The sequence below is a fragment of the Cryptomeria japonica genome, chromosome 2 (genome assembly GCF_030272615.1).
Source record: "Cryptomeria japonica chromosome 2, Sugi_1.0, whole genome shotgun sequence".
Lineage (NCBI taxonomy): Eukaryota > Viridiplantae > Streptophyta > Pinopsida > Cupressales > Cupressaceae > Cryptomeria > Cryptomeria japonica.
This window is the reverse complement of record NC_081406.1, coordinates 644808983-644832442: the sequence shown is the minus strand read 5'-3', so window position 1 is coordinate 644832442 and position 23460 is coordinate 644808983. Positions and strand designations below refer to the sequence as shown.

Below are 23460 nucleotides of genomic sequence, written 5' to 3'. Positions count from 1 at the left end.
CGTTGTTCGAAGCAGTCAAAATTTAGAATTCACTCCTAAGGTTTAACCAGAAATCACATTTTCAAACTTAGGAGAATTTTTCATGCTTTGTCTCTGTTGAAAATTAATCCAAAATCTAGAAAGTGTTAAGTATAAATTCGCGATCAAAAATCTTCATGAATGCTGTGGTTAAAATCGATCAAGCCCCTTTTTAGCTAGAAATGTCGCTCCATGTCCAATCTAAATTTTGAATTAATCCTGGCATGTTGGAGTATTCTCTATCTAACCCGCCTTACTTCTTTTGTATCACCTCGTAATCCGCATCCGGTTGTGTAGGATAAATGCCTAAATCGACGGTAGAATCATCAAAGACGCCCGCTGCAGTCAAGACATCGCGAGCATCCAAATTAGATATCCCGTGCAAGGTTGAAAGGATGAAGTATCAATATCAGAGAGGAGGATTGAGGGAGTCAAAAGTGCAGAGCGTCTGGGACAATGTCGGTGATACCGACCTTGGCCATATTGACATTCAAGACTTTAGGAATCGGGTCTTCTCACCTAACGCATATGGCAAGCCTAGACAGATGGTGGAAAGTGGCATCGCCCAAGCGGCAGGATTTCCTCCAGCAGTACAAAACTATGAGTTAGTGGTAGAGGCCGCCCGACACTATTAGCTAAATTCCTAATTGGTGCTCCTTGAGAACATGACCATCGCCAACTTCACTTCGGAGGCCATCGGCGACGCATTCGACATTCCTTTCCCAAACAATCCCACAGCCACAACTATAGATGAAGCACAAGGGGCATATGATATGAATCCGACCCAATGCAAAGCGCTGATCAACGAAGAGTGGTACAAGGAGAAAAGGCTTCCAAGCGCCAGAATTGTGAAAAAGACCCCAAGAAGTGATTTTCATAATGAACATGGGGATATGGTCACATTACTCAGCTGAGTTATGGGACTCCCTAAATCCAACTACTTTGAAGAGTGGATGTTCTATTTCACAGAGCAAGTCTTCGTTGGGAAGTCTAAATTCGACTGGGCCCAGATCATAAGCGACAACATCCACACCCAGCTGATAGAGCTTGAAACGAAGAAATACTTCACCATGACCTCTTATTTGGTCTATATGTTCGCCAAGAACCAGCCGCTGCCAAGTTTGATAATGAAAGGTGAAATCGGGAATGGGCCTAATCAGGTAAAGGTCTATGATTGTTACCCGCAACTGCATTACCAAGATATAGCTCAGAGGGAAAAGAACAGCCTAGTTTATGCAGTTGGCTAATATGAGCGCGTCAATGACGCCTTCACAATGCTCCTGGTCAGGCTGATGCAGGGAGGATTACACATAAGGCTCTTAGAGCAAGCTACTATCCTAGTACAGAGGTATGGAGCCTGGTTCATTCAGTTCCCGAGGTTCTCCTATATCTGAATAGCGGGCTTTGATGGTGCCCCTCTCCAACTTCCACGGTACCCAACCGACAAAATAATTCTTATGGAGGTCGCAAGGCAGTCACGTCCGGCCGACATCTTACTTAGAGAAAGCAAGCAGGCTGGATTCACATTCCCCATGATCATAGGCAACCATGATGTCCACCTGAAGACCCCTACCCTAGCAGAGGAATCCCTTGTAGAGCTGGCCTCTTATGGCCTACAGGACTATTTTCCAAGAAAATATTTCGATCATGATAATCTGGCAAAAAGAGCCCATGGCAGGCGGTACAGAGCAAAGGAATCAGTTGAAGACTATTGGAAGAATTGCTCTGATGACTACGAGGTCAGGAGGCGAGAATATTCTAGACTGAGTGTGCAGCAAATGCGACTCTTTGAATACCGTCGGGTCCCAGATCAGCTCACAAATTCAGAGAATTGCCTCCAGGTCCGAGAATTTGAAGCAGTAAGGCATCTCTTGCTAGGCGTCGATTGGTCCCAGGACCCAATCACTGATTTCGAGGCAGTCATGGCAGCCCCAGCAAGGTACACAGATCAATGGTTACATCAACAGATTGAGAGGCTAATTCACGAAGGAGTCCAATTCACCTACCACCTAATGGGTAGCCTTGATTCTTAGTCCTCCGAAGATGAGGGAACGTCTAGTGCACCCCGGGAAGAAATTGAGAAACCAGAGAAAAGAAAGAAGGCTAAGGCTTGTAGAGGGACTCGGACGTCCAAAAGAACAAGAAGGGAGAAGATTCCTATAAGGAGACCAGAGGTCACGTCATCGTCAAAGGACCCCAGTTTGTCCGACGATGTAGTGGAATTAGATTATATACCTACTCCGCCTTCTCAAAGTGACATTGATGCGTTTGGAACTGACGATCCTCTCGCGCCTGACATGCTAGAAGCTGAGCTAAGAGCCCTTGAATCGACCGAACTGGACAACCAAATAGAGGAAGGAGAGATTCTATCCACCCAGGGGGTCAAAGTGCATGAACCCACTGAACAGAGCCGCCACGAGTTGCTGCTTCACAATATAGCCAAAGATGACTCCACCGTCGAAGGAGAGCAAAGGATAGATGAGACTCATGAGCTCGAAAGGACTGAAGAACAACCATCACATGAAGATGCCAGATAGTTTTTCAGTGAAATAGGAGAAAATTCAGTTGCAAGCAAAGAACTTCGCACCTCTTCCACTCCTCCGGTAGCAGAGCAGCTGCGAATCTGTGATGAGTCGGCTGAAAACGTCAAAGAACAGAATGCAGACTTAACCCTGTTATCAGCCCAGACAGTGCCTCAAGAATGGTTGATTGCCAGAACCCAACCCAGCGCAAGGCCGCCACCAAACCACCTATTGATCTAGAAGATATCTTCTCGCGCATAGACCAAGCAAAAGCTAAGGGGAAGAAAAAGCCCAAGGCATATTCTAGAGTGACCAAAGATGAGCAAAGGAACCACACTCTTCACATTGCCACCCCACTTGTAGACAAGCCAACAGATCAGATTACACTGGCAGATTATAGCATCACAACTATGTTCACCACATTAGTCTCCCCTATGTTCACCACATAAAAATCGTCTTTCAACTCATAATCTTCTAGTTGAATGCTCAAATTGGAAATCTTACATGTAAAAGTGAGCTTATACCCATCTGTCATCATCACCTTGAAGCCTTCATGGTCTTCAATTTGAAGTCCTCTCCTAGCAATAAGGCCCTCATCAATAAAATTATGGGTAGCACCTATACCAATGAGAGTTATTATTCACTACCCCTGTAGAACACATCTAACTTTAAATGTTACCGCTTTTTGGAAGCTAGAGAGTTGGGCAATGGTACCAACACTTCCTTGCCCTCTTTTGATTAGCTTTCCTCCTCACTACTCTTTGAATCGGATTGCTAATCTGATTATTTTGAAGTTGATTTTTTTGCTGAAAAGTACTCTATCTACTTTGCCTTTGCCTTTGCCTTAACACTACATTTAAAAGATGGGTTCCATGTCTCCCTGCAATGAAAGCATAATTTCTTCTTTTTAATTTCACTCAACTGCTCATTTTTCAATCTGTTGGATTCATTCCTTGACTGATTTGATTCCCTATGAAAATGCATTTTGTCTTTATCCTTTTTGTGTAGGAATCCCTTAGACTGAAATTTGCTCCTAGAAGTAGGGGTCGCCATTTCCCTTGCCTTTTTATTGGCTTCTTGCAATGTAGGTGGATTGAGTGCCTTAATCCAACTTCTTAAAGGATTTGATAGACCATCCACAAAAAGAACGATGCGTTTCCTCTTTGAAATATTGTGACCAGCACTGATAACCTTTGAAAATCAGCAACATAAGCATCTATGAACCCCATTGCTTCAACTGAACCAGCTTCTTGAAACGCAACTCCAAATCCTTCTTATTAAATTTGTCAATAAGCCCTTCTGTAAACTCAGCGTAAGAAGATTTGATCATGACCCATAGTGATCATCCCATGGTGCCACCACTCATGAGCTTTACCATCAAGGTGAATATCAACATATTTGATAGCTTCATTTTCAAGCATGGGATTTAGCTGAAAACAAGTGTCCACCTTCTCCACCCAAGCTCTAGTTGAAGTATTCCTTGATCTGTCACAATAGGAAGGGTTAGTTTCCCAACCTTTGTCTGCAAGTCATAATTATTTGTTCTTCCACTAGCATGGGGTCTATAGAAGATATTGTTCATGGCCATAGAAGATGTGCACACTGAAAATCAAGAAGATGAAGATCTTTTTGATGAAGAAGAAGGAGAAGTGGATTTTGAAGAAGAGCTAATAAGTGCACTAAGTGAAACCAAGAGACTTAGAAAGAAAAATTAAATTTTGAAGCTGCTGCTACAAGAAGAGAATGAGGCGAAAACCAAGACATCTCAAGCTCTTGAAGAAGCAGAAAAATTTATAGTTGATTTAAAGGTTTAGGTTGAAGAAGCAAAGAGAGAGAGGAAGAAATTAGAAGTCAGTTTAAGCTCAAAGAAGAAAACTGTAAGACACTTGAAGCTGAAATTGTTTCACTTAGAAAATTGGATAAATCTTTGACACAGCTGAACATAAGAAGATCGATTAGAAAACTCCCATGTTTTTGGACAAGGTGATTGACTCACAAAAATCATTAACTGATAAAGGTGGAGTTGGCCTTGAAGAAGGTCAAATTTTTAAGTCTACAAAAGAAGAACAGTAGAAGATCAATGATAATAGCACAAAGGCTTCATCTTCAAAAATAAAAAATAATGCTTTCAAAAGGCCTCCTATCTCTTGGCAAGCACATATGACCAGGTTTGACAATTCTTTCTTTTATGGTTATTGTTTCTCTTGCAATTAGTTTGGACACAAGGCGATCAACTGCAGAATGTTTGCAAGAAATGATTTCAGATTTATGAGTAGGAACTCTTTTGCACCTCCAAGGAATTACAATGTTATATGTTATAATGGTAATAACTTTGGTCACACTGCAAAAGTTTGTAAATGTGGTATGACAAATTCATCCAAGGAGAACAAGAAGGTTGAGAAAGAGGACAAAGCAAAGGAGGTTACTAAGGTTTGAAGGAAGAAGGATAATTTTTTTTTAGAAGAATCCTTGATTGTACAAAGTTTGCAAACAACCTTTCCTGTACAAAATGAAATAGACTTATGGTATGCTGACAATGGCTGTTCTATACATATGATTGGAGACGAAAGTAAGTTTCTCACTCTTAAAAGCACTAATGGAGGTAAGGTAAGTTTTGGTGGCAATACATCTGCAAAAATCAAAGGTAAAGGTACACTTGTTTTGGATTATGGTGAAACCAAAGTTGAGAATGTTTTATATGTAGAAGGTTTGAAACACAATCTACTAAGTGTGAGTCAATTGTGTGATCAAGGACGCAATTTAGTTTTCAATTCAAATTATTGTGAAATTAGCAAAGTGGTAAACATATTGTTGATGCAAGTAGGGATGCTAACAATCTCTACATTCTTGATGATATTAGAAGAAGGAAGTTGGGAGTGATTCCACTCCATCATTGAATTATTGTTTGGACTTGGGGGGAGTTTTCATTGTCACATTCTTTCAACCCCATTTCAGTTTTGCAGGTTGGTTTCAGTCATTGATGTCAAAGGGGGAGCAACATTGTTTCAGAGCTGTTTTGGTTTTAGGTTGGGTTGCCATTAATGACAAAGGGGGAGGTTGTTGGATATTTTGTCATTTGATGTCAAAGGATGATGATCTTGGTTGTGTGCTTGAGCTACTTGGTTGTGTGCTCGAGCTACTTGGTTACTTGGTTGAGCTACTTGGTTGCTTGGTCGAGCTATTTGGTTGCTTGGTTGAGCTACTTGGTTGTCTGGTTGAGCTACTTGGTTGTTTGGTGGAGCTACTTGGTTGTGTGTTTGAGTTGCTTGGTTGTCAGTTTGAGCTGACTGCTTTGTCCAAGTCAGCGGCTTGCTTGCCTATTTTTTGGGCCAAGGTAGATTGACACCTCATCAATGATATATTTAATATTTTGGTGGTTTGAATTTTAAATGTGGTGGCTAAATTAAGCATTCGCTATTGTTTCACAACGTTTTTGGATTGCTTGGCGTTTTCATTTGGAATGAAATTCATTAAATTATTCTCTATTGGAAGTAAGTGGAGGCGGCAGTATTGATCATAATATTTGACAAAAGTCAGATCCAAATTTATAAAGTTTTAAGTTTTAAGTGGTCGTGCAAGAATCTTCTTTGGTGTTGGACTTTGTATAAAGTTTTCTGTGTGCTTCTAAAACACTAACTTTTATTTGCCAAAAAAGGTGAACGTGGGCTTAGAGACTTCGTTCATAGCAGACATCGTGGATGCTATTTCTAGGCGTTGACTGACAGTGGCAGCAGATATCCCTTTGTGACTTACGTTTTGACTATTTTTTGAACTGGTGTTTTCACACTTGATTCGTAAATTTCTGCTAATCAATATATACCTGCAGGACAGAGTTCATTTTTTTTGGTGCGTGTGTGGGGGAGCCAAGTGATAATAGTATAATGCAAAATACATACTGAGATAGTGCAGTAGATTAAGGATTTCATTGGTAGAGTCGAAAGTTAAGCAATGTTATCATGTATGAGGAAGAAATTCAGTTCTCTTTATGGCACTTAGTATGATTTAAAAGCAGCATGGAATATATATTGAAAGGTGTGAAAAATGAAGTTAATTTATGGAATTTCTGAGTAAGTGGAAAACTGAAGTTGGTGCTTCGAGGAGGGTTGGTGCTCTCTGCGAGTTGGTGCTCATTTTGTAATTGAAAGATATTGATTTGCTGTGGTTTTTTACCCGAAAGGGTTTGCCACATGAAACTTTATGTTCTTGTGGTCATGTTTTCTTTATGCAGTTTATTCTATGTGGTTGCATGTTCTAAAAGTTTAAAATACTGATTCACCCCGCCCACCCCCCGACCCCCTCTCAGTATTTTCTGTGTGCTTTTAACTGTTTATTGGAATAATTGTTGTAAATGGTTTCTAATCTGTTTGCAGGGTTTCAATCAGGTGAAAGCTATTTTCTAACCTTGCTTATTTATTTAGAAATTGAAAATTAGGGCAAATTCAGGGCATTCCCAATTAGGGGACATTACATTTGGCCACACTTTTCTGTTTTCATGAAAAACATGAATGCTTTCTGATTTCTTCAACTTTCCTCACAGAGATATCATGTTTAAAGTTAGTTTCTCCTCCACCTGGTATTGATTAAACTTTATTTGCTTTGTATCTAGAATCCTCCAAACCCCTTTGTTGATTCTAGTGGTACTATTAGGAGTTTGAGATCTTTGCCAGAAGTTGCTCCTGACTCCAATGTTTCCCTCATCTCACTTTATTGTCTTTGTATCTAGAATCCTCTAAACCCCTTTGTTGATTCTAGTGGTACTATTAGGAGTTTTAGATCTTTGCCAGAAGTTGCTCCTGACTCCTATGTTTCCCTCATCTCACTTGCCATGATAGAATTTTCTTGTATTTTGTCAGATTTAAATTTAAATTTTCTTTACCCTAGATTTAATTCTGTAGTTAGTTCTATACTTTATTTATCCATAAGACCACATTCTATTTCCATAATTAACTTCATTGCATATTTTGGCACAGAGGAGCAGATAACCCATTGTATCTTACTAATTCTGTGTCTTCCAACTTTTTTAACCTTTTTTAACCAGCTTATATCTCTTTTTGCCAATTGTCATAGGAAAACTCTGTTCACTTTTAAGTTTTGTATACTTAAAAGTATACATAAAATATAAAAGTACCGTATGCATAAAATATAATATGTTAGAAGGTCATCTTTGTAAAATGCAAAGGCAACAGTTTATCATACTGAATAGTTTTGAATTGGAAGAAAAACTGAATTGAGATTCCTCTCTTCTTAACTTTTCTATTATTGACTATCATTATAAGTTTGAAAGTTTTGTTTCTATTGTTTTTGTATGGGCCTTAAAAGGATTGATAATGATCAATAACTAGTATTGGCGATGGGATTTATATGATGATTGCATTTTTTTTATTAATGTATTCTTGCAGCTGGACCTTCGTTCTGGAGCAAAGAAATTTTTGGCTGATCCACCTAGAAATATCCTTGCCTTAAAGTCATGTGATATTAGTACAACTCGCCCACATCAACTTCTAGTTGGTGGCAGGTGATTTCTTTGTTCTCATCTATACAAGCTTATGGTTGTTTCAAGTTCATGATGTTCCTATATGTTGTCCGACTTCTTGTAATTACTTTGAATTTTGTAGTGATGCTTTTGCTCGTCTTTATGATCGGCGCATGCTACCTCCACTAAGTTCTTCACGAAAACCATCAAAACCACCACCTTGTGTGTGTTACTTCTGTCCAGCTCACCTTTCTGATTATGTAAGTTGACTGCATCATTTAACTTTCAGATATTAGTATGCATTCTCTAGTTGGTATAAGTTGCTTCTCATTCAAATGTCCCTCTCAATGTTACTGGTGGTCGAATGTGGTATTTTGTCTCTTTGATGACTTAACACAGATTCTTGTAACAATTATCTTCAGTATTACATCCTTATAGTTTTCCTTCCATCATCTGTGAGTGCACTTGTATAATTTTTTTAATGTTTGGTTTATAAGCACGTGAAGCCTGAAAGTAAAAATAAATGAGTTGATGACTTTCTGATGGCTGTATCTTTTATCTTGGACCTATGTTGTCTTTTTATATCCTTTTAAATGATGGGAGACAGAATATAGCTTTTTCTTTTACCTATAATTTATTTAACCGTATACAATAAATAACTAAAGGTTTGTACTCTACATATTAATTTTTTAGTGTATATGGGAATTCTTTAGTTATTAAATGATTATTTTTTCCCTTTCTGTTTCACTGCTGTAAATACAGGTTTCTGTTCCTTGGGTCCTATTTAATTCTTTTTGCCGCTTATTGATTCCTTTGATGTTCAGAATTCAATTATATAACTCGTGAATCATCCTTTTTGTGGGGAAATTCTATTGCTTTCTATTTTTCAGAATTTTCCACCTGCTCTGTTTATTTGGTATGGATGTGGTGTTTCATTGTGTAGATAGCGTTTAGCGGCTTTTTGATCTTGACCACTTCAAGTGCCATTTTTTTTTTGGGTACCTTTATGATGTCTTTTCTTGGCATTTTGTTTGACCAATGTCTGAGGGAGTTTTATGCATATCGCATATATGTTCTTTACATTTTATTTTGTGAGTTGGAATGTACATACTCCTTGCTACACTTATATTCTTTGATACATGTTTAGATTCATGCTTGCTTTTAGAGTACGCTAGACTTCAGGGTTGTCCTGCTCTTCTACTAACTTGCAAATTTCCAATAACTAGAACCTGGGACACTTTGCTTTATTCTTGTACATTAAAACATGCCTCTGTCCATGTGCTTTAAACTTGTCTCATCTTATGGTCCGAGTTTGGGTTTAGATATCACATTCCTAATTCCTCAAAATGAATATTAATGTGCTATTTCTGATAGGAATTGAATATAAACTAATTTATGTTGCCATTCCTTAAATTCTTTGCTTGAAAATAGTCTTAAATATAGAACTGTGAAGCTTTCCAAGTGCTGGAAATTATGATAGCAGCTTTATAATGTCAAATTGAGCAAGTAATAAATTGAAAACAGTGATGCAAAGAAAGATGAACACAAAAATCTACCCTGGAGAAACTTAGTTTGTGAAAACTCCAGCTATTAAGGGCTGTGCATCCACATCCCAATCAAAACAGCAGGATATATAAGCTGATTGGTCCCATGGAGCTTCTAAGAACATCATGAAACTTTTCAACACACTAAAAGGCTTTCACAAGCTTACCCTAGTCTGAAACTTACTCAAGACAACTTACCTTCTTGACTTGCTTGGACAAGCATTGTACAACTCTAGATGATATTACATCTATGATCTATCCAATGGGCATATTTAATCTCCTACACGATCAGTCAAATGAAATGCCTTGCCACATCAAAGTTGGAAGGTAGAATTCAGTGACTTAATTTGGAGGCTGTTGATTTTCCCTTTTGTCTAATTGTGACATAGTCACAACACTTTTAGAACATTTTTGGTTGTAGCTGAGTATATCTTTTTTACCCTCTTCCTGCTAGATTGTAATGTCCCCTTTTTAGGTATCAATTATTTCTAGAAGTTAGCCTATGACTTTGGTTCCTATAGGCTAACATTAGGGGACCCTTCTGGGGGAGTTCTATGGCTCTTCAGCTGACCTTTTGGTGCTTATTTCAGTATTCTTCAGCTCAGTGTCCCAGATTATTTGTGGTATGCCTTCCTGAGATCATTCATGGCTCTTTAATACACACTATTTTTAGTAAGTCACTTGGACATTGGGGACCTGGGTCATACTTACTATTTATAGTAAGTCACAAAATGATCAATAGGTAACATGGCTATTTCTGGATAGTTAGTTATTGCAGAAGTTGATAGCATCATGGTGAATGGAACTTTATGGATATTATATTAAATAACATTTGAATAATAAAGTTAAATTAAATAATTAGCTTTACGTTATTTAATATAATAAGGTGACTTTATAAAGTTATTTTATAAAGTAATGCAATAAAGTGACTATATAAAAGTTGTTTTATAAAAGTGATTTTTAATGGTGCTTTGGGAAACATGGATATTATAAAATATCAACTTTTACTTCAAAATGTGCAAACCCTAATTAGGGTGTTCAGATGAAAGCATTATAAAAGGCACTTGAGAGTTCATTTGACATATACTTAGCTTATTTTATTTCTCTATGAGAAGTTTGAGAGCTTTGGCTTTAATTTACAGAAAATCTGAGGATGGAAACCCTTGGAGTTTCTCAGTGGTTTGGATGGAAACCGAAATCCATCTTTGGTGTGGATTCATCTAGAATTCACCATTGCGCTTCATTATCAGATTATTGTAGGTTTCAATGAGAAATCTCTTTGGAATTGCTACTTATTTGTAAGCTTATTTGCTATATTTTCATAATAGCTTGGACGGCTAGGGTTTGGAGGTGAAAGCCATGTTTTGGAAGGGTTTTATGTGATTGTTGGCATTTGTCATCATTCAGATTTGTGTATATCAGACTTCAGTTTAGAAGGGTTTGCATTTGTTTGTGCAAGGGTCTGATAGAATTTCATTGCTAATTTGTACAAAGGGTTTGAGCGCTTACCTTAGAGACCTAGTGCACTAACCTTTGTAGGTGATTTGAGGAGTTATTTCAGACATTTGGGACAGCCTCATCCTTGTTTCAGGTCTGCCATAAAAATCAGATTTATATTCAAATTTGTAATCAGCATCCATACCTTGTTGATTGGCATTTTATGCATCATAACATTGAAGGCAACAATCAGGTATGTCATGGTATTGAAAACTTGTTGAATTCAATAAGAAAACCTTGCCTTTCAGAATTATATCAGACTTCTGATTTTAATCCCAGTCCATATATTTGTTGTTATTTCTTATGTTAAATCAAAGAAACGGGACTCGGACTCGGCAAGGTTGACTCGGACTCGGCAAGGCTGACTCGGCGTCAGACTCGGCTGGACTCGGGAAAGTGAAAAACTCAAGAAATTTAGAGATTTTAAAAGATTTAAAACTTGTTTCAGACACCCTTTATTGAATACACCTTAAAGACACAAAAACATCATTAAACTCGGCTCATTTGATTACATACACAAGTATACATCAATCACATAAGCATAAATGCAAATTGTCAAATGTATACAATATTACAAAACTCATGGAATAAAAAATCCATGTCATCATATGATCATCATCAAATGTTTCATACAAATACCAAAGGTAAATAGTAAATACTAAATACAACAACAAGTGTACAAGCCTATGGCTCAGAGGGCCGTGCACCCTCTCGCCCTGGCCCCCTGCGAAGGCGTTTAAAGTAGGTCTTGGATGATTCAGCAGCCATAGTCGCTCCCCATGACACCATGCCATGCTCACCAACATCAGGAACAACTGTTTCATACTCACCAACATCAGGAACAACTGTGTCACTCTGAGTCTTAGTATTTCCTGTCTCTGCTCGTGCTGTCTGCTCCTCCTCTGCCATGGCTACAGCCTCAGCCTCTATATCTACCTGGTCGATCCAATCAATGTCATCATCACTAAATACAGCTGTAGGAGTCCCAGGAGCTGTCTGATTCTCATTGGCCCACTCTGCTTCAAGATCAACCTCATCTAGAATGATAGGAGACATGTCAACTATTGCATTCTTATTCTCAGGCGGAGGTTGTAGTGAACAAAGACGAGATCATTCATCTTCTCCACAGATAATCTATTGCGCCTCTTGGAGTGTATGTGCTCAAACATACTCCAATTGCGCTCACAACTTGATGCGCTGCATGGTTGGCTCAAGATGCGAATGGCCAACTTCTGAATATTTGGTGTCTCTGGGCCAAAAAAGTTCCACCAATGATCTGAGTTTGAAATGAGAAAAATAAATAAAATCAGTCTCACTCATGAACTCATTTAACAAGTTACAATATAGTATTGAATAAAACTAAAATTAAGCCTTACAATTTATTTTTACCTGGCATCATAGTTGTCCTACTGTCTTTGGTGACAGGATGAGAGAAGGTCTCCCCTTCTGCATCTGAGAACAACTGTAGCTCTCGAAAAAGGTCCATCTGAGAAGTACCTGCAGGTCCCATCTTCTCCATGATTGCATATAGCCCATTAAGGACCTCCACATCAGCCTTGAAGAAGGGATAAAACGGAATGCCGGATTCAGATAATAGGCTGCCGCATGGATGGGCCTATGAAGCTGATGATGCCATCTCCTATCAATGATCTCCCAAATGGGACCATACTTGCTCTCATCTCCTCCATAGACGAATCTGATGGCCTCCTTCGCCCTATCCATGCCCTCATATATATAGCCCCTTGCGAGCTTATCTCCATCCGCAACTCGCAACAAAACCACCAAGGGCTTAACAAACTGCAAAATTGAAAATATTGTGTAATTAAGAAAAATGAGCAAATAAGAGAATACATATAATAAGTTATAAAACATGAAGTTAAATTGTAGAATTTATAAAAAAATTACCTTCACTATCTCATCACAAGGGACCCAAAAGCCTTGCTCATAAAAAATGCAGTCTGCCATATCTTTCCCTGCAGGGGTGGTAGCATAGGATGAGGAAGACCACTCCTCACCAACAATCATATGTCTCAAGGCAGACTTGACCTAAGCATGGACTGCAATGTGAGGAAGTTTGTGGCAAATCTTGTGATTCCTGGACGAGCTAACTCCTTATGCTCTGTGTATTGTCTCATAAGAGCCAACACCCATGAATGATTATATACAAATTTGCAGACATTTCTTGCCCTTTCTACACATCTCTTGACCCATGGGATTTTTCCCATATCTTCCAACATGAGGTCAATGCAATGAGCAACACATGGAGTCCAAACTATAGATGGGTGCCTCTCCATCAATAGTCTACCTGCAGCAACATAATTTGTTGCATTGTAAATTGTAATTAATGGAGGTACAAACTACAAGATAGTAATTAATTTGCAAACAAAATTAGTTTGTAATCAAAAGTTTACCCGCAGCAACATAATTAGCTGCATTGTTGGTCACCACCTGTACCACATTCTCCTCACCCACATCTTCAATCACCTCCTCTATCTGCTCACATAGGTAGGTGGCATTCTTGCAATGGGCGGAGGCATCAATGGACTTGATGAAAACGGTGCCCCCTAAAATAAAAAAATAAAGCTAGGTCAATGATCATTCAATAAACCATTAGATAAAAAATAAAAAATTAAAGACTATATGAAACTAAAATTAATCAATCACCTGCGGAAGAAACAAGAAAATTAAGGAGAGTTCTATTTCTCCTATCCGTCCAACCATCAGTCATGATGGTGCAACCTTTAGTGCTCCATATCTGGCGTTGTTCATCTAAATCCTTCTTCACATCATCCACCATTTGAGACAAAATGGGTCCCCTCAAATCACTCTCACTAGGGGCTTTGAACCCTGCCCCGCATATGGTAATGGCATCAACCATTTGTTGCCAATAAGGAGACTTGTCGCAAAGAAACTCAATGAGATAAGTTAAGTATAAAAATTCAATGAGATAAGTATAAAAATTAAAACAATCAAAGTTATCAAACATAAAAGTTAGTAAAACATTCACTTGGCTACAAAGAATGGAATACAGTTGTAGCTCCAAAACCTGCCAACTGCCATTTTAGCAGCATCATGGACCTCCTTGTTTCAACCCATGCCCTCAAGCGACGGTTGGGACCCAAGAGTAGTGTGAGGCACAAAGAAGGAATCCAACCTAGATTTACGAATCCTAGGTCCAATGGTAGCACTCCCACTACAACTACTAGTGCTAGGAGCATGAGAAGTGGCACTGCCACTTATAGAAGCAGAAGCAGAAACAGAAGCACCAACAGTAGCAAACTTGAAACGGAAGCACCAGTAGTAGCAAACTAAGTGGGACGATATGGAGGTAAGGAAGAAGGGCCTCCAACACAACCTAACTGTGTCCCTCTTCCTAAAATTGTCTCTCTCCCAATGGCTTCTCGATCCTCCTTTTGTTTCTTTTTCCTTTCAGTCTCCTCTACCATTACATAACATTCACGTACGACCTCAGGGACTGCTTTTAGGCATGGTTTGGCATCATGTCCACGCACACCAGCAATATGGTATTTCAGCCTATATATACCTCCATGGAATATTGTTTTGCAAAACATACATTTTGTTTGCCCCTTTCCTTGCCCTGGAAAATCCTCATGATATTTCCAAGCAGAGTCCTTTCTAATGGGGGGTCTAGAAGCTGAAGTAGACATTTTAGGATAGTTTTGTGAAAGTTGAAGTTGAGGCAAATAATAAAGTGAAGTTTGCTGCAATAAAACATTACAAATACAAAATAAAATTAATACATATTACATACATTCAAAAATCCTAAAGTAGGGTTTGTCAAACCCTACTTTTAAAAAAAAAGAAATTTACAAACCCTACATAGTACAACACTACAACTACATACTACATGCTACATACAAATATACAAAAGATTTTGAAAGAAAATGTAAAACTTTCAAAAAAAATGAATGGAAAATGCAATTTTTGCATACAAGAAACAAACTAATCTTCAAAAAAACAATCATACCTCTTACAACAAGCTTGAAACGAGCTGCAAAGTCTTCCTATCCAACTCTTGATGCACCAAATCGAAACACAATGCAACTCCAATGTGACAAATTGAAGAAAACTTGAGCTTCTTCCTTGCTGGTTTTTCTTCTATGCACCCTTGTTTTTCTTCCCAACTCACTTTACTCCTTTTTTTGCAAGTGAATGAAATGAAAGTCACTTTTAGGGATAGAAGATAATTATAAAAAAAAACGGACTTAAAAAACATTGCAAAATAATTTTTTTTTGTGTTTTTTGTTTGGCTTGACGCCGGCCGAGTTTGGGGCTCGGGACGCGCTGAGTTTGGGGAGTTTGGGCCAAACTTGCCAACTCGGCGAGTCCGAGTCCGAGCCCTTGGGACTCGCCGGGCCTGACTCGTACTCGGACTCATCGAGTCTGGGCGAGTCCCGTTTCTATGTGTTAAATGTTTCTATACTTGCTTCATATTATGGAAAAAACATCTACGCATTGAAAACTCATAAAAACCAAACCAAATCACTCAAAAACAAACTTAGAAGATTCAGACCGGCAATCAGTAAAAACAGGGTGGAATAAGGGTGGGATATTACATAGATGCACACTGTTCACATTTGGCTGGAGAGGAATGTGTGTTTTAGGGATATGTACAGGTGGAACAGTTGGTTAGAGCCAGATGGTGTCACTTAGTCCTCAACTAAATGTGTTCATTTTAGAGGAATTTGCAGGTCACCTATCCATTTGGAGCTGAATTGGACACTTATTCACATTATACCAAATCTGGTTTGGTTTGGAATCTTGGATCATTTGGGCCAGCTAGATTGTCCATTTTGGTGTGGATTTTTCATTTTCTATAGAAATTTAATGTATTTTTGTTTTAAATTTTACTTTCCTGTTTCAAATTTATTTGACATCCCAAAAGAGATGAATTCTTCAGACCTGGCAAGTAATGCAGTTCCTGTTTTTGTCGGCTTATGTCTATGAGTCTAGACCACCTTAAAGCGTTTTTCTGATTTTAGCTCCTTTGTATCATATATCGCACAATATGTATGGAAACATGTCTTGAGTTCATTAATAGTCATATAACCCACAAACAAATTGAGTATTGAACCAAAACTGAAATCAACAATCAGTATGGCACAATTTATATCGCATCTTCCTATAAGGGAGCTTAAGGATTCATGATTCGTAATTTGGGTGGATATTCCACACCTTGATTTTCTTGTTGGCATTGTGTTGTCATTGCTGTCAATCGGTATGGGATGACTACCGGTATGAGAGATGTATGTGCAACACTGTCATGGAGCAGTACAGGTTGAGATATCTTTGATATCACCTTATGTTGCATAACACCAGTAAGGTAAAGAAGAGAATGTCATTCAAAGTAATGACCATTGGTGTCACCAGTACACAAGTTAGTGTCTAACTTGTGTGGACGAAATGGTAAGGTTACCGGTATTGGAACCGTGTATCACCAGTAAGGAGAGTATGTCAATTGGCAAGTGAAGTGTTGACAATGAGTAGGTTTCTTGGATGTTGTTTGTGATGAGGCAGAATGTTACCTTTATCACATCAACACCGGAGGAGAAGAATGAACAGGTCACCGGTATGCTGTAAGATTGCTGATCAACAGGATTCCCACCGGATGAAGATGCAGCCACCATGTGAAGAGATTACTGCCAGTGAATGTGCCCACACCGGATCACATGTGCCTGTTTAAAGATGTGTTGCACAAATAGGGAAGTCACATGAGTTTATTGTAGGATGCAGATGACAAGGTGTCACTCCATCGGTAAGTGGAGCTTATCTCCTATTATGCATATTGTGCATTATAGTTCTGTGAGATGAGGAAAAAGAGGTAAAGGCAAGTGTTTAAGGTTCATACCGGAAGAGAAGCAGAGTGCAAAGTTGATGACATGGTGTCATCAGGATGGCTACTGGTAAGCATGAGAACCGGTAAGGAAGCGAAGAGGCTAAGAGATGTGACTCTACCTGATAAGAATGAGCATGCTATGGGTAGACATGTCTGGTGACCGGTTAAGAAATTCCACCGACAGTTCAGCAAAAGTGCAGACATGAAGAATTACCGGTACAGTGTAAGATAGCGACAGGGTTAGTAAACCAGCAGAAAAGAGGAACCGGTAAAGTGTTTGGCCGGTGATTCTATCTGGACCGACATGAAGATCCAAGCTGGCAGTTGGTCGATGTGGATGCCACGTAGAGATGAAGTGGCAAGCTTGGGGAGGTTGGTGAAGTGCCGTGTAGAGATAGGTGTTTCTACTTTCTACAGGTGTGCATTGAATATGGATCCCGTGATTTGTGGATCGGATCAGAGGAGTGTGGCTCGAGGAGGAATGAACGACAGAGAAATTCAGGGAGTTGTTGGTGCCTGGATCGAAGCAAGGAAATCGGATTGTGAGAAGACCTCGAGAAGGAAACAATAGAGATATTAATGGCGTTTTGACAGATGCAGGTCGAGATAGCCGTGTTTTCTATATTTGGAAAATGTGTATTGGAAGGCGCGTTAATGGTGGTGTTGTGCAAACAATTGTCTGGAGGATCAGATTGGATAAGATCTGATTGGCTTTGGTTTGCCTTGAGGTTGATGAGGAAACCCTAACTGCTCATGTTTTTGAATTAGCTTTTGACGGGAAAATCAGGTTATAAATAACGAAGCCAAAATCATTGAAGGGTGTTGCCGAAGAGAGGAAGATAGGACTCCTGCGAAGTGATTGAATGCTACATGAGAGGGGAGATCAGTCAAGTGCTCATCAAGGAGATAGAAAAGAGAGTAAGTGTTTGGGAGAACCAGGTTGAAGAGTTCAATCGGTAGAAATGCAGAACCGGTAGTGTTTATACTGGTAGAGAAGAAGAAAAGATAACTACAAAGATGGGATGTATAGAACCGGCTGAGTGTAGTACCGGTGGAGAGCAACAGAGCACTTGAAGGAAGTGAGAACCGACAGAGAGAGAGGTGAACCAATAGAGTTTACCGGCATTACAACAATAGATAAGAGCAACAGAAGAGTGAGCCGGTGCAGTAGAGAAGGTGTCTCATCGGTAGAGTGAGGTATATGAAATGGTTACAAGATTCACTTATAACAGTATTATTAATTTTGTATTTGAAGATATCATTGAGATCACTGAGTTGTAGCTCGGTGCAAGGGTTGTAGCCCATAAACAAGTTAGGGGTTGGTGCTCCTTGGGTTGGGGCCCTAAATGAGGGGTTGTAGCTCCTTGGGTTGTAGCCCTAAACATTGTAATAGATTTCATTGTGAGGTTGGATTGGAGTAGTAGACTCCAGCAGCATTGCTCACCGAGGTTTTTCCCATCTTGGGTTTTCCTCGTACATACTGGTGTTATGTGATGTCCCTTGTGTGTGTTTGCATTTGTGGTGGTCTCTCCTCTAACAAGTAAGTCTACTTTGAGTTAGAATACAAGAACCGATATGCTCACCTAGAATAATTAAAGAGAAAAGTTGAGAACCACTGATTCACCCCCCTCTCAGTGGTGCATTGTGTCTAACATTTCTAACACAAATCTGTTTCCTGCCTAGTGTAACTTGATTGCATAAGTTACTTTTCCTAATCTGGATAGAAGGATAGACAATCCCCGCTCTTAATTGAGAGAACAAGGTATCGAAGTATGGAAATGCAAGCAAATAGCAGAAAACCGCAATAGGAATGAGAAAAACCAGCACTTTGACATGTGGTAATTCAATTTAAGGCAGACAAGTGAGTTTTTCCTCCTCAAGCCACTATCTCAGGAGCTGCTACAAAGGTTTATTGACTAAATCCAAGCTCATAAGGACTTCCTCTTGCGTACAACAACAATATCCTACACCATGCAACTCTCTCAACAATAAATATTGTGAAAGATGAGAAGGCCTAGAATAAAAAAAACAATATTAAAGATGCAAGTCCAAGTAGATACATCAGGGCAAATTGTTGACATGATTAAAAAAAGAATACAAGAGAAAATAACTGTAGAAGTGTTGAAGAGAATTGGCTAAGAAGAAAAGAGAATGAATTCTGAAATCATTTATGGTGATTGATAGCGAAATATTGATGATTGTGTAACTCATCTATCTCTACTGCTTCATGGGGGTTCTTCAGAGGCAACGGTTGAGAATCCATAGGCTACTTCTTGATAGCCTTGAGAGACACTGGATGAGGATCCATTGGATTCTTTAGTGAAGATGCTGGAAGCTCACACTTTGTGTGTGTGGTGTCAGCTTTGTATTTGATTCCCGTGGGGACATGTGCCACTTGCCTCAATTATGATGATCATTGGATGTAGCTTAGTGGCTAAAGTAGGTGAAGCATTCACATTGGAGAAGATTAATTACTTTTGTAATGCCCCCTTTATTTGGACATTATATTTAATTCTATGATTAAAATTTACGTTGTCAAAAAATAAATAAATTTAATGACGACTTATTTTAATTATGAAAATCCTAATGGTTCACTGGTTTTTGTAGTGCAACTCTCTGCCCTAGCCAGCTTGTTCGAAATATCATTTCTGATATTTCATTGTGGATTCAAGATTGGAGGTTTAAATTTGTAAAGTCTCCTTTACAGACAAATTTGCAGTCTTTGGAGTCATTGCTTATCAATTGATCAAATTGATGATGGGACACCAATGTAATTTGGAGGTTTAATTTGATTTGAATAAAATATTGTTTGTTATTTTGAGCATAACTTTTTGAAGGTTTGGTGATTATTCTTTTTACTTGCTGGGCAAAAATAATAATGATATGGTGAATGTTTCAATTTAATCATTTTTGGCGACTAAGGGTGCCTTACTGGGAGAAGGAAGTTTTGAATAAATTAAAAGGCTAAGTTGTGGGTTTTAATATCTACGTTGAAGACAAACCCATACGACTCACATTGGTGGAGAAAATTTTATAAGGTTTTGATTTTATTGGCCAACACTTTTTGCTGGTTGAGTTCTTTGAAGTCGTTTGAGCTATTTCTGCATTCATACTGGAATGCAAAGGTCAGAAAAAAATGGTCTGAGTTTGATCAGATTGTGGGAAGAGGAGGAAAGGTCAGGATTCCTGGTTAAGGCTGAATCCTTCAGTTTTGTCAGGCATGTGTTCTCTTCTCCAGCATAATTCTTCATATTCTAGTGAAAGTATTGCAAAGTTTGCTATATAGTGTGAGTCTTCTTCAAAGGCATTTCTGAAGTTTGAGTTTGTGGCTTGGCATGAGTTTTGTTTGAGTGATGGCAACCCCTTGCTTCTGCATGGTGATTCTCTTTGTTATTGATAAGTTGTGGGGTCAAATGCATGGCATGAATCTCACTTCTGCAAGACATGGTTCTTTCAATGCAAACTGAAGGATTTCATGATATATGAATTTTTATTGCTGAGTTCGTGGCTTCAATTACTTAGTAAAGACTCATCTCCTCAGCTGATGGTCATTTTTGTCATTCGTGCAACCTGAAGCTTTGATTCGAGGAGCTGATTGTGTATAAGCTTTGCCTGGTCTCCCAATAACATTGTTGAAGCATCATTTTGGCGTGTGTTTCTGTGTCATGAACCTTTTGTTGGACATTGTTGCTGCTAGGATATGTTTTTGTCATTGATGTCAACATATTTATGCTCCGGTGATTGCTGGTTGGTTTATTTTGGTCATGGTTTGGTGTATGGAGTATTTATAGTATCATTATATTCTTCTGTATTGGGTTTGGTGATCCGGGAAGCTTAATTGATCATATTATATGATCCGGTTTTGCAGTTTGTTTTTCTGATCAATGCTTTGCAGAATTCAGTATTTCCTCCGGTATATTTCGGTGTGATCAGATCTTAAGCTGAGATTTTGGGAGATTGTTTGGGATGGTCTTGTGTATCTTCAATGCAGATGGTTCGTGATTTGGTGCTCCGCAAGTTATCTTTCTTCGTGACAGTTGCTGTTTTTTGAGTATTCTTGAGGTTCAGATGTTGATCGATGAAGATTTGATAAGTGGTGTTGGTGCAACTGTTACTTTTGATTCTAACGTGCTTGCTGGTGTTTCCTAATTGTGTCCTATTTGTTTTGGTGATCCGCATTGATCGTTGTGCGAGTTTTTGGTGATTTTGCTGAACCGGTGATGTTCTTTGTCTTATGCGGTCTTCCTGGTGGTGTAGCGTGTTGCGGTTGATCTTGGCGTGATTTCCGATGGTGTTGCGTGTTTGGAGATTTGAATTAGGTCCATGTTATGTCATGTATATCATTATATTGGTCCGGTGGTCAATCTTTGTATCGTGTGATGTGATTTTGTAATTGTGAGTTGAGGGTTTAGCCGACCTTGTTTTCAAGGTTGATGAATTGTATAAATAGGTGATACTGTCATGTAATTTAAATATAGTGGTGGTGTCTGCATTATTAGAGAGTTGTGTATGTGCGAACAAGTGTTTCATCCTTCGACATTGTGATTGAGCAGAGTTTGGTGTTGCAAAGCAGACAAATGTGCTTAACCGGAAGTGTTATTAGGCATTTGGAGATGCTATTCTTTTAGTTCATTCTTTCCGGATTGTAGTCCGAATCTTATTGTAAGTCAGTGAGACTTCCGGGTCATTATCTTTTGAGCAGTGAGCTCTAGGCAGTGTGCTTGAATGCATGTGCATTACCCATTCTAATATTTTCACATACTACTGCAGAGTATCGTCTTATTGTGGGTAGGTTCCCACTGTGGTTTTTCCCTTAACCGGGTTTTCCACATCAAAATTTTGGTGTTGTGTGTTGTGCTTTCAATTTGCTTATTTTTGTTGTTGCTGCAGTTTATCAGATCTGTACTTGTGGTTAAGTTTGTAGATCTGGTGAAAACTGATTCACTCCCCCCCCCCTTCCTCAGTTTTCCCTCATTGTTGTTGCCAACAATTGGTATCAGAGCTAGATCCTTCGGAAGAGGCTTAACCGCTTGAGATCCGGGATGGCAACTGGAGGTGTTATCTTTAAGGAGAGTCCGAGATTTGATGGAAGTAACTATGCTATATGGAAGAACCGGATGGAGGTGCACTTGAGGTGTCTTGGAGAAGACTATTGGAAGATTACAAAGAATGTCTATTTTGTTCCTTCGAATGGACCGATTACTGCTGATGAGATCAAGGAAGCTGAAAATAACATTAGAGCGAAGGAAGCATTGCTGAGTGCCCTAACTGATTTAGAGAAGACAAATGTAATGGGATTTCAGACCGCACATGAGATCTGGGAGAAGCTTGAAACCCTATTAGAAGTGTTGTGCATATTGCACACCCCACCCCGTCATTGACAGGGACCTCCGTTTTGAGTTTGGTCTGCCCGCGTAGTAGGAGAGGAATGAGGGAAGCGTTCAAGGCTTTGAAGTAAACCTCGTGTGAGTTACCTTAGAAACCCAATTTTTCTTAGCGGAATGAGCAAAAGGATAAAGTTCGGAAGTTTCATGCCCGAAAAATCTTCCAAAATCTAAGTTCATGCAATAGGCTTTTTGGCCGAAGAGATTAATGAACTCCTGAATCGCGCAAAATATGTATTCAAGCCGAAAACCTAGGGGGCGTCAAACTCTCGATAATCCTCAGTAGGCCGAAATGGGAGAAGGAGAAAAAATTACGCAAAGGAAGGCAAAAGTACGAAATTAGTAGATAGCTCGCAAATCTCCTTAATAGGCCGAAAAGCCCAGTTGGTGAAAGTCACACATGGAGACGTTAAGCAAAATCGCGCATAAAGCCTCGTTAGGCCGAAAACAAACTTAAAGGAAATCACGCGATGTATCCATTTTAACTGAAAACGTCTAAAACTCCTAGAATCGGCTAGTGAGCCCAAAAACAGGAAAACATTGAAATTAAAATCGCACAAGTTTGTGAATAACCTGAAAATTACTTAAGTTTAAATCTTGCAAAAAAAACCTCTAATATGCCCGAAATAAAGAACATCTCGCATTTTGGGTGAATGGCCCGAAGAATGTGAAGGGGAGTCTTGTAAAGGCAGCTAATAAGCCGAAATTGAAGGCAAAACGAAAGTAATATCAGCTTGCAAAAGACTTCAAGAGCCCAAAAATTGGAGTCTTAGGGCGTCAAAGGGAGAGTTTGTGTAAAGTTGCCTAAATGGGCCAAAAATGATAAAGAATTCACATTCGCACATTTTCCCGTGATAGGCCGATAACCTATAGCTAAGTCTAGGTCACATAAAACTCTTCTTTAGAAGGCTCGAAAACCATTAAAGAGAGGGCAAAGGTCACACAATATACAATGAAAATGCCAAAGTTTACAAAGCAAAATTCATAAACAAAGGAGAGACATTTAAAAGATGCATCTCACAGAGAGCTTCTCAAGCCCAAACTTCATCGAGACTAAGCCCGACATCACATAAAATTTAATATTTGTCATTAATTTAATTAGTTTTTCAAATTGATTGGTTAAAGGTGAAATTGATTATTCGCAAGAGAATGACATCGGGAAGAA

The 23460-nt window shown here is 39.0% G+C and overlaps 1 protein-coding gene across 3 annotated transcripts in view; it reads left to right on the top strand.

Annotated features, from left to right (window-relative positions):
* LOC131054895 (protein ALTERED SEED GERMINATION 2) overlaps positions 1 to 23460 on the top strand; it is a 272133-nt gene that overhangs the window by 31945 nt on the left and 216728 nt on the right. For all 3 annotated transcript variants that reach the window (XM_057989532.2, XM_057989531.2, XM_057989530.2), the window contains exons 7-8: positions 7940 to 8055; positions 8156 to 8273. In XM_057989532.2, coding sequence (XP_057845515.2) covers positions 7940 to 8055; positions 8156 to 8273 — 234 coding nt within the window. The remainder of the gene's footprint in view (positions 1 to 7939; positions 8056 to 8155; positions 8274 to 23460) is intronic.